Source organism: Chelonoidis abingdonii, chromosome 7 (assembly GCF_003597395.2).
Source record: "Chelonoidis abingdonii isolate Lonesome George chromosome 7, CheloAbing_2.0, whole genome shotgun sequence".
Classification (NCBI taxonomy): Eukaryota; Metazoa; Chordata; order Testudines; family Testudinidae; genus Chelonoidis; species Chelonoidis abingdonii.
Window position 1 is genome coordinate 1964746 of NC_133775.1, and position 12095 is coordinate 1976840.

The following is a 12095-nucleotide window of genomic DNA, read 5'->3' on the forward strand; positions in this document are numbered from 1 at the left end:
CTGCTCCCAGTTAGAGTCCATAGGTCAGGGACTGTCACACACACATGCACGGCATTGCCCAGGACCTACTGCTTCGGAGCTAGGCAGGAGCAAAGCTGTGTCTGCCCAAGGTAGGAGAGTCTGCAGCAGAAGCTGCTCACTTCTCTCCTCCCTGGCCCTGGACACAGGGAAAAGTGCTCAGAGTGGGATAAATCTTTTCCACCTCACGCCCCCTGACAGAATGTGATTAATTCTTTGCAATGGTCTTGTGATTACTCTTCCTTTGGGCTGCACCAAACTGTTCTCATAGGACCCCTCCTGGGACTCCAACTCTGCTCAGAAAGCAGGAGGAGGAAAGGCTTCAATTCTTTGCACTAAGCCACCCACTTTGATTTAAATCCAAAATACCTCAAAAAATGAGAAGCTCCGTGAGGAGTTGAGTGGTCTGGCAAAAATAAACCCATTCCTATAGCTAAAAACGGGGTGGGTTGCCTGTAGTGTGTCATTTCCACACCCTACGTGACCCTTCTCCTCACATCAGTAAATCTGAAGCTAGTCTGTGGCCTGGGATGATGAGGGTGGTATCTGAGCATCTGTGCTGGCAGGGGGCTGTGAGAAGAAGTGAAAAGGCAGCCTTAAAGGTTAAGTGAAGCCAGGTGCTCAGCTGTGTGAGAGAGCGGGTGAGAGCAGACATCTTCTTAAATGTCTCCACCTGCTAGCTTGGGTCCCATGGAAGTCAGGAGAAGGAGAGGTGCCTTTCTCTTCTCCATTGAGCACCTTTCGTTCTGGGCTGCTTGGCTGCATTAGCAGGAACTAGACCTGGGTGCTAGGGGGTGGATCTCTGCAGCAGAGAAATATGGAGGATCTGTCGGTGCAGCTAGCAGATAATGCAGGGCCCCGTCACATAGTGGGGTTCGGATTGACTCCTAACAGGCGTGGAGCAGTTTTCCTGAGGTAAAAACTAAAGCAGACGTGCCCTGGCGATCCCAGGCTAGCGCCGCTTGGTGCTGCATGAAAAGAGGAGTTGAGCTGGTCTGAACTATGACACTCAGCTGACTGGGGCAATCCCCACATGCTGTTAAGTGACCTCCAGGGGCTCCTCCAGGGGATAATATTGGCAGTTTGGTTTCTGGTAGCATTTGGAGGCTTCAGTCAGGGATTGGAGCGCCGGGGATATCCATGAAATAAACTCAGTGCCTGTGTGAGCTGGCTAGAATTTGAAGCTAGACACATTCACACTGGAAATAAGACTTGCGTTTTAAACAGTGAGGGTCAGGTGAGGCGGAAGCTCCCTGTGAATGAGCAGGCAGAAGCTTAGGGGGAGAGAAAGTGAGGGGAGGGACTTAGTGGTGGGTGGGGCAGCCAACTTCAGGCCTGGAAGGAGGATCCCAAGGATTCCAAGTCAATAATGTAACCAGGCTCTGCTCCCCCAGCAGGAATGCAGCCTGAAGTCACTGGGACTGTGCACCAAAGTCAGATGGGGCTTTTGAAAATCCCACTCTTATGTGCCAAAGTGTGGGCTGGAGTTCTTGAATCAAGTGATTTCGTTTTGAAATTTTTGGCCTGTGTGTAAGAAGTTCCCAGTAACTTTAATTTCTTGAAAGTCTTAATAACTTTGTAATGTTAATACTGTAGGAATTTTGTTTTAAAGTGACAAAGATTTTGTGTCACTGAGAAAAGTTTTAATAGTTCAGACTAAGCCCTGTACGCTGTAAACACTCTAAGCACATGGATAGTCCCACTGACTTGACTCTTCATGTGAGTAAAGTTATGCACCTGCTAAGGGGTTTGCAGGGCCTTAATTTTCTGGGTTTTGTTTGTTGTCTGTAGCAGTGTTGTGAAATTCAGATAAGTCACTTTAGCAGTAGTGGCTCTTAAAACAACACTATAATTTACTCCATAATGATCTTTTCTCTAAAGTTTCAAGAGCACAAATTTTTAAATTAGCTTTCCAAAGCTCTAGCCTGATTTAAATCATTGGAGCTGTTTTTTGGTTTCTTAAATCAAGTGTTTTACATTGCCTTGACTGAAATTGCTTCCTAACGGACCTGACTGATGATGATAAGCTATGGCTGTGGTTAGGCATAGTGCTGGGTTTCATGGTCAAGGAAATCACTGCCCAATGGCTGCTACCTCACCAACCGTATGTGAACGTAAATGAGAGTCTCTGGTAGTTTATCCTCTTGTCACCCGGCAGGCTGAACTCTGCTCCAGTGAAAGGCTTTGAGAAGGATGTGGGTGGCAAGACAACGCTGCGGATCACGTACCCTGAAGGGGCCATCCAGAAACTGGAGCAGTATGAGAAGGACTCCTTCTTTGTTCTGGCCGGATTCAAGTGGCAGGATTTCAAGTGGCTCAAATACATTGTTTACAAGGAGAAAGTGGTAAGACTTGGTCTGTGTCGCTTAGGTGATGGGGTGGGGCACTATTAATAAGTCATGATTTTACCTACAGCGTTTGGATCTGGGCCCGGTTTCTCTGTCTGCCCCTGCCCAGGTGTCTGCATTTCACTGGGTGGTCTGTCACTTCCAGGGACCCCGCTTTTAATGAAATAGGCTTTGTAATGCCAGCTCAATGGATCTGGCTGCCCCTGTAGAATCTGGGCTCACACCATAAGAATGTAAGAACAGCCAGACTGGGTCAGAGCAAAGGTCCATCTGCCCCAGAATCCTGTCTCTGACGGTGGCCAATGCCAGGTGCTTTTGGCAGTTGGAGGTTTAGGGAAACCTGGAGTATGGGGTTGCATCCCTGCCCATCTTAGCTAATAGCCATTGATAGATAAGTTCAGGGAGGATGGGTCCAGTTCTTTTCTGAACCCAGTTATACTTTTGGCCTCCACAACATTCCATGGCAATGAGTTCCACAGGTTGACTGGGCGTTGTGTGAAGAAATACTTCCTTTAGTTTGTTCTAAACCTTCTACTTATTAATTTCATTGGATGACGCCTAGTCCTTGTGTTATGTGAAGGGGTAAATAACACTTCCCTATTCACTTTCTCCACACCAGTCACGATTTTACAGATATCTATCATATCACTCTTAGTTGAACAGTCCCAGTCTTTTTAATCTCTCCTCATAGGGAAGCTGTTCCATACCCCTAATAATTTTTGTTGCTCTTCTCTGCACCTTCTCCAATTCTAATGTATATTTTTTTAGATAGGGCAATGAGAACTGCATGCAGTATTCAAGGAGTGGGCGTACCATGGATTTATACAGTGGCATTGTGATATTTTCTGTTGTATTATCTATCCCTTTCCTAATGGTTCCTAACATTGTTCACTTTTTTGACTGCCATTGCACATTGAGCAGATGTTTTCAGAGAACTGTCCATGACGACTCCAAGATCTCTTTCATGGGGAAGAGCTAATTTAGACCCTGTCATTTTGTATGTATATTTGGGATTATTTTTCCATACAAAATGATAGGATCTAAATTTACTCTTACCACTCATCAGTGCTTGACTTGCCAGAGTTTATGCTCCTTGAATGAGTCTGCCAAACAGTGAATTTAATTGTATACTGATCCCAAATTACGTGAAAAAGCGAGTGTTGATTTTAATCTGTTTCATAGATTCATAGAGTTTAAGGCCAAATGGGACCATTACAGCGTCTAACCTGACCTCCTATATATCACAGGCAAGTAACAAGGACCAATGTCTGGAAGTGAAGCCAGAAAAATTCAAATTTGAAATAAAGCACAGATTTTTAACAGTTTGGGTGATTAACCACTAGAACAAGCTACCACAGGAAGTGGTGGATTCTCCATCTCTTGATGTCTTCAAATCCAGACTGATGCCTTTCTGGAAAGTATACTGTAGCCAAACACAAGTTATTGGGCCAATACAGGGGTAACTGCATGGAAATATAATGGCCCATGATATACAGGTCAGACCAGATGATCTAATGTTCCCTTCTGGCCTAAAACTCTATGAAATCTATGAAACCACACACACAAGTTTTTGAGAAGAGAGGTGAGGGATCCGTGTGGAAACAAGCTTCCACAGAGGGATTTAGCTATTTTGTCTGATGTGCTGCCTTCACAGGCTACTCTGTATCACATTTTATGATGTTCTGATATTCTTTCTTTAGCTGCTTGAGAATAGACACACCAGCATGTTGTGTGGAGCTTTAGATCAGAATCTTCAGAAATGTGGAAGGGAGGCCAGAGAAACAATATTCTCTTCTTCAAGTGGTTGACCACATGGATTCCACTTACAGTGTCAGGCACCTGAGATTAGATGCTGTTGACTATGATTATCTGGGGCCACCCCTGGGTCCTGGATGTTCTCGTGCCCTTCCCACCCCAGGCCATAAAGGGAAGACCCGGCCCAGCCATTGTATCAGATCCTTGCTACCACCCACGGCTGCCTCTTACTGTTATAGCCAACAGAGGTCATCTGCGTCTCCAAGGCAAAGACAGTGCCTGAGAAGAAGATCCTCTCCCTGCTCCTCTTCTGCCACATACTCTGTTGTCCTCTTATCAGCAGATTTAAAGCTATAGTCAAGAGCCATATAGAACTATTGGCTCCATCCTACCCCCTTGCGCCTCTTTGGCAGCTCTCTCTTTGGTTTTGGGACACCTGGAACTGAATAACATCTGACCAGTCAGTCCTGGAGGTGATAGACTAGGAGTATTCTATCCAGTTCCTCCCTACCCCCTTCTCTGTCCCTCTTCAGGGATCAACCTCACAGGATATGGCTAAGGAAGAAAGTAAACTCCTGTCTGCAATTTGGGGTGCCCTGGGAGTTCAAGGGCCAGGGATGCTTACTCACGTTATTTCCTGATCCCAGAGAAGAACGAGGGGGCGCACCATTCTGGACCTTTAATGTCTCAACAAAGCCCCTTTGTTTCAGGTTCAGAATGGTAACTCTAGCATCCATAATCACCACTGCCGATCCACATACCTCCTAACTTGCAGGATGACTGTTTCCATACAGCTAGTCACCCAGCCCACAGGAAATGTCTTAGGTTCCTGGTGGGGAAGTCCCACTATCAGTCCAAAGTGCTTCCCTCCACGGCTCCCAGAGTACTTATCAAGTGCCTGCTGGGCCATGGCAGCCCTCCTGCAGAGACAAAGGGTACACCTACACCCAGACCTCGCTGGTTGGCATATTCGGGGGCAGTCACCTGAACAAAGGAGCAGCTCCAGCCAGGTAAGTCTAGTGCTCTTCACTGCTCTGGGTCTCAGTGAGCAGAGGTGCCTGTTCTCGCTCCTACTCAGAGCATAGTATTCACGGGAGAAGTATTAGATTCCAAAGCAGCAAGAGCTTACCTACCACAGGAAAAGGTCCACTCTCTATAGAACCCTGTCAGTCAACTCCAGGCACTCCTGAAGACATGACTTAGAGTATGTCTCGGCTCCTGGAACAAAAAATGTTTGGTGAACTCTTAGAGTTGTTTCTAATTTTCACTTGAACCAAATGAATCCATCTGCCTGTTTTCTTTCCTAAGCCTCACATTAGCCAAGGGGAAGATAAACTTCACACCCTCGATGTTGTGAGGTCCTTATCCTACTTCCTGGATAGGGCAAGACCCTTCAGAAACTCTCCCAGGTTGTTACTGGCCTTCGCTGACAGGATGAAGGGTCAACCTGTGCTCACCCAAAGACTATCCAAATTGGTGTCTGACTGTATGTATTCCAGGACCTGCCCTTCCCTGCTACTGCAGAGGCTTGTATCATCTGGATTCTGTTTCAGTGAAGGGACTGAGGGGCAGTTCAGCTAACTCCACTTTTTATACCTGTAAGTGAGAGGGGATGAGGGCATCCAGGGCACAGGCATGGTTCCAACAGACAGTGCTCTTCAAAAGAGGCAGATCTCACACCAGAATCTCATTCCATCAGAATCCATGTGGACCACACGTCTCCAGGAACCAGTTACTGAAAAGTAACTGTTGGTTGGATAGTATCAGAGGGGTAGCTGTGTTAGTCTGGATGTGTAAAAGCAGCAAAGAATCCTGTGGCACCTTATAGACTAACAGACGTTTTGGAGCATGAGCTTTCGTGGGTGAATACCCACTTCGTCGGATGGTTGGATAGTTGTTCTAGCCAGGAGGTGGCCAAGTGGCATGCCTACTCTAGTCATCCAAAAAAACCAAACAGAATAACAAATCAGAGAAAGAAAGATTGTCTACTATGTTCAGAGCAGACAGTTCCTGAAACCACCCGACCAGCATGTGCGCACCCTTATGCAAACTAGGTATATAAGGAAATGGACTTGGGGCTAAATCAAAGAGAGTTCTTCGTGGATCATTTTGTCAGAAAAAGTTACTGCATTTTATACATTCATAGATCCCAAGGCCGGAAGGGACACTGTGACCACCTAGTCTGACCTCCTGTATAGCATGGGCCAGAGAACTTCCCCAAAATAATTCCTAGTGCAGATCTTTCAGAAAAACATCCAGTCTTGATTTAAAAATGCCAGTGATGGAGAATCCATCATGACCCTTGATACGTTGTTCCAATGGCTAATTACCCTCGCTGTTAAAAATTTACACCTTATTTCCAGTCTGAATGTGTCTAGCTTCAACTTCCAGCCATTGGATGATGTTAGACCTTCCTCTGGTAGCCTGGAGAGCCCATTATCAAGTATTTGTTCCCCCTGTAACCATTTATGGACTGTGATCAAATTACTCCTTATGCTGATTTTCATTAAGCTAAATAGATCGAGCTCCTTGAATCTGTCAATAGAAGGCAGGTTTTCTAATTCTTTAATCAATCTCGTGGCCCTTCTCTGAACCTTCACCAATTTATTAACATCTGTCTTGAATTATGGACACCAGAACTGGACACAGGATTCCAGCAGCGAATGCACCAATGACAAATACAGAGGTAAAATATCCTCTCTGCTCCTATTCAAGATTCCCATGTTTATGCATCCCAGTATCACATTAGCCCTTTTGGCCACAGTGTCACATTGGCAGCTCATGTTCAGCTGATTGTCCACCATGACCCCCTCCAATCTTTTTCCAAGTCCCTGCTTCCCAGGATAGAGTCCCCCATCCTGTATGTCCAGCCTGTCTTTGTTCCTAGATGTGTACATTTACGTTTAGCTGCACTAAAACACAGACTGTGCGTTTGAACTCAGCTTACCAAGCAATCCAGATTGCTTTGTATCGATGTCCTCTTTATTATTTACCACTCTGCCAATTTTGTGTCATCTGCAAACTTTATCAGTGATTTCTTTTTCTTCCAGTTCATTGACAAAAATGTGAAATAGCCTAGGGCCAAGAAGCAATCCCTGCAGGACCCCACTAGAAACACGCTGATTTATGATGATTTCCCTGAGTACGATTAAATGTTGAGACCTGTCAGTTAGCCAGCTTTTAATCCATTTAATGTCTGCCATGGTAATTTTATAATCATTCTAATTTTTTAAGCAAAATGTTGTGTGGTCACAACTGAAATGTCTCACAAAAATCTATTACATCAACACTGTTACCATTATCAACAAATCTCATCATCTCATCAAAAAAAGATACCAAATTCGTTTGAGAAGATCTGTTTTCCATAAACCCATGTTGATATTAATTGTTGCCCTCCTTTACTTCTTTATTAACCGAGTCCTGTATATGCTGCTCCGTTATTTTGCCTGGCATCAATGTCAGACTAACAGACCTATAATTACTCCGCTCATCCCATTTACCCTTTGTAAGTATTGGAACGAGATGAGCTTTCATTCCAGTCTTCAGGAACTTCCCCAGGGTTCCAAAACTTACTGCAAATCAACATTAACAACCTGGGTAGGGCTCTCTTCCCTGAACATTTGGCACATAATGGTAAAGAAGCCAAGTGAGGGCAAAGGTTTCACTGGAAATTGGCAGCTTCTGGACTTCCTTCTCTTGTAGTAATAACCATGCTAACACTTCCAACTGCAACCTGAAGAGCCTTCGCCAGAAGGAGCAGCTTGTGGAGAAGTGCCTGAGGGAGCAGGAAATTCTTTGATAGTGAAAGTCTGGAGGTAAGTGAGCTTGCTTGCAAATGAGGCCAAGTTCAGATGTTTGCCCGTTGTAGAGGCATGTCTGTCTGGCACGCTGCACTGTGCAATGACCAGCAGGTATCAGCACCGCAGCAACAGGCAGGGCATAGACTCTGCCCCGTCTAAACCTAAAATGCATCTGCTGCCTGTCACCTGCAGGGTTTCAATAAGGTTGATCTCTGAGCAGTGCTCCTGGACGAAGGACATTCTAATGCATCTCTCTCCTTTGAAGTGGAAAGTTTCCCCTCCTGCCATGTCTTGGTGCTGAGGACTTTGGGGGCCAGCAGTGGAGGATGACTTTGGTTTTCTTTTGACTTGAAATAAATACTCTGAGATTTCTACTTCAGAGCCACATTTGTGTGTTTAGTCAGTAGGCTGTTGTGATCCTAGCTGAATATAGAGTTGGTAAGTGCATGGCTCCCTGGCTGGATTTATCGTGCCACACCAAAGCTGGACCTCTCAGTGCTACAAGAAGACAGAATATCTGAGCGCTTTTTCTGGAGGCTCCCTTCTTCCCTCATTTGGTGGCCCTGCCATATTACCTGCTTGCTGGGGCTGACTGATAACTTCGCTGCTCCTTTATACATTCAAGTATCAGAGGGGTAGCCATGTTAGTCTGAATCTGTAAAAGCAGCAGAGAATCCTGTGGCACCTTATAGACTAATAGACGTTTTGGATCATGAGCTTTCGTGGGTTGAGATACCGCTTCGTCAGATGAATGTAGTGGAAATTTCCAGGGGCAGGTATATATATGCATGAGCAAGCAAGCTAGAGATAACGAGGTTAGTTCAATCAGGGAGGATGAGCCCCTGTTCTAGCAGTTGAGGTGTGAAAACCAAGGGAGGAAAACTGGTTCTTGTTGGCAAGCCATTCACAGTCTTTGTTCAACCCTGAGCTGATGGTGTCAAATTTGCAGATGAACTGAAGCTCAGCGTTTCTCTTTGAAGTCTGGTCCTGAGTTTTTTTTGCTGCAGGATGGCCACCTTAGGTCTGCTATAGTGTGCCAGGGAGGTTGAAGTGCTCTCCTACAGGTTTTTGTATATTGCCGTTCCTAATATCTGATTGTGTGTCCATTTATCCTTTTCCGTAGAGACTGTCCATTTTGGCCGATGTACATAGCAGAGGGGCATTGCTGGCATATGATGGCGTATATTACATTGGTGGACTGTGCGGTGAATGAACCGGTGATGGTGTGGCTGATCTGGTTAGTCTGTGATGGTTCACCAGTGTAGATATTGTGGGCAGAGTTGGCATCGGGGTTTGTTGCATGATTGGTTCCTGAGCTAGAGTTACTATGGTGGGGTGCAGTTGCTGGGCTGGTGAGATACGTTTCAGGTTAGGCAGGTTGTCTGTGGGCAAGGATTGCCTGCCACCCAAGGCCTGTGAAAGTGTTGGGATCAATGATGGGTGGCACATATACAAAAACCTGTAGAGAGCACTTCAACCTCCCTGCCACACTATAGCAGACCTTAAGGGTGGCCATCCGTGCCGCAAGAAACTTCGGACCAGACTTCAAAGAGAAAATGCTGAGCTTATTCATCTGCAAATTTGACACCATCAGCTCAGGGTTGAACAAGACTGGATGGCTTGCCACTACAGAACCAGTTTCTCCTCCTTGGTTTTCATACCTCAACTGCTAGAACAGGGCTCATCCTCCCTGATTGAACTACCTCGTTATCTCTAGCTTGCTTGCTAGCATTATATACCTGCCCTGGAAATTTTCCACTACATTCAGTCTGACGAAGTGGGTATCACCCACGAAAGCTCATGATCCAAAACGTCTATTAGTCTATAAGGTGCCACAGGATTCTCTGCTGCGTTTATACATTGCGAGTTTCTGATCTCTGACTGATAGGGTTTGTTTGAGAGCCTCCATCTGATGCTATTTCACATCTCTGGGAAAAGCTGGGGCAACCACCTAGTTGGGCCAAAGCAGCAGCTGATTGTGAAGGATTCAAAGATTTTCCCTGCCATGCACTGAGGAGGAAACTGCTTCATTAAAGGGCTGGAAAGTGAGTCCAAGAGCAAAGAAGGAAAGCCCAAAGATTCCCCCTCCCCCCCCATGTGTTACTCTTATGCCTGCAGATCTTTGACAAGTCAGCTTGTCAGGGACAGTCAAACAGTCAGAGGTGAAGACTAAATGTTGCTGTTCCAAGAGGTCTCTTTGGAAATGGAGCAGTGTCCGTGCAGCTGCATAGTCCCAGGTGAGGGTGCAAGGTCCCACTTTCAGGCCATAGCACTCCTGGTGAATAGCTTCCAGAGATGCTGATGGGTGCCACCTGGGATTGGTGATGCGATTCTCGTGTCAACTGTAAACCAGCCACTGAGTGGCACAGTACAGAAGAGCCTCTCTTGGCTCTGGTTAGTATTGCTCATGTCATGGCATACCTGGGTCCCATTTGGGAACCCCTGGTGCCACAACTGAGATCAGCATTGTTCCCTCAGTATAGAGGGGGTGTTGATGGGAGGCCATTCTCGACTAATCCCTCACCTGGTCTGGAATAGCCCCCCATCTGTTTGTGTGGCTTTTGGACGGAGTGCTGCTTGAAGGTGGGTATTCCCTTTGTTTTTCCTTTACTGGTAGTATTGGCATCAAGTCTAAGTCTCTGTTTGTTTCTTTGGACACATCTTCTGCACACTGCTCCTTTCTCTCCTGTGCCCTGCAGAATCAGGGAGTAGGGAGTGCAGGTATGTGAGGTGGCAGGCTGAACAAAGGCGTCATCGTTCTGTGCCTTGGCATAACCTCTGCTGTCATTGGAGCCCAACAGCCGTGGGCGAGCGCCCTCTCTCCGTTCTGCTGTCTGCTCTGGCACTAGTGCACTTCCATATCAGGTGTGTGTAATTGCTGTCTTCTCTTTACACAGGCTTCTCCTCTCCTTTGCTGTTTCCCACTTGCTGCCTGTTACGTTCGTTCTCATTAAAATTGTAATGCAAACAAGTAATGTCTCTCTCCCTCTGAATAGATGGGTCAGATGCTCAGTGGGAGACAGCAAAGCCAGCCACTGCAGCCACCCTGTAGCATTGATTTATTAGAGAGGCCCATGCCTGGTGACACACAGCCAGATGGGGGTGCTGTTCAGCTACTTGTTGGACTTAGGAGACTGGTGTTGGACCCTGTAGTTCCCTCTGAATTTGACACTAAAGCAATTGCTGCAGCTTCCTGAGCTGGGTAATCAAGCCTTGGAATCTCTCCGCAGTTACTGTGCTTTCCAAGCTCTCCTGCTCTGCTCTTAAACCTATTTTTAAATTTAAAAAATTCCTATGTGCTGCAATGAGCAGAGTTTTTGTGAAGACCTCTCTTGAATGAAGCTAGCCTTTAGAATAAAGCTGTGGTAGGCAGAGGCCAAGAGCTGTTCTGACAGGAAACATGGAACCAGTTTGTCCAACACGAGAAGCTGGAGTTTGGAAAGTAGCTTTTAAATTCAAGTTGTGAGTGGAGTGTTATGGGAACTGTGTATAGGTAGACTCCTCCCCTGTTGTAAGTGACAGTCTCCGATGTGAAGAGCAGGCATGGGAGGCTGCAGGACTCTGAACAAGTCCATGTGCGGTGTTACACCCCACACTACATCCGCCTGTTCTGGTGTAACTGTCCAATGGGAGAAGACAGGCCCTGGGCTCCAGGATCTGGTGGTGTTGAGGGGAGGTGGTTGATTTGAGAAACGTACTTAGAGGTTGTGCCTGTTTCTTTTAAAGTACTGCAGCTGTAGTGCGTCTGGTGAAGAGGGTCTGTGCTGATGGGGGAGAGCTCTCCCACTGACATAGTGCTGTCCACACCAGCCGTTAGGTCGGTGTGACTGACGTCACTCGAGGGGTGACCTGTTCACACCCTGCAGCACCATCAGTGGTGGTATATGTACAAACCCTGAGGTTTTAAAGGCAGGTGAAGAACATTATAGTGAACCTGGACAGCAGCTGAATTGCACCTGGGGAAGAGATTCAGGACCACAGAGTCCTGAGGCATGAAGCTTCCCTGAGCCCTTGTCACTTAGGCCAGGTCTACACTGCGACTTTAAATCGGTTTAATGGCTGATATACCGATTTAACGCTGTATCCGTTCACACGACATCGTCATTAATATCGACTTAAACGGCTCCTTAAATCGATTTCGGAACTCCTCCCAAACAAGAGGAGTAGCGCTAAA

At 46.3% G+C, this 12095-nt stretch overlaps 1 protein-coding gene across 6 annotated transcripts in view; it reads left to right on the forward strand.

Moving 5' to 3' along the window:
- ST3GAL3 (ST3 beta-galactoside alpha-2,3-sialyltransferase 3) overlaps positions 1-12095 on the forward strand; it is a 425585-nt gene that overhangs the window by 308579 nt on the left and 104911 nt on the right. For all 6 annotated transcript variants that reach the window (XM_075067555.1, XM_075067560.1, XM_075067557.1 and 3 more), the window contains one exon: positions 2177-2363. In XM_075067555.1, coding sequence (XP_074923656.1) covers positions 2177-2363 — 187 coding nt within the window. The remainder of the gene's footprint in view (positions 1-2176; positions 2364-12095) is intronic.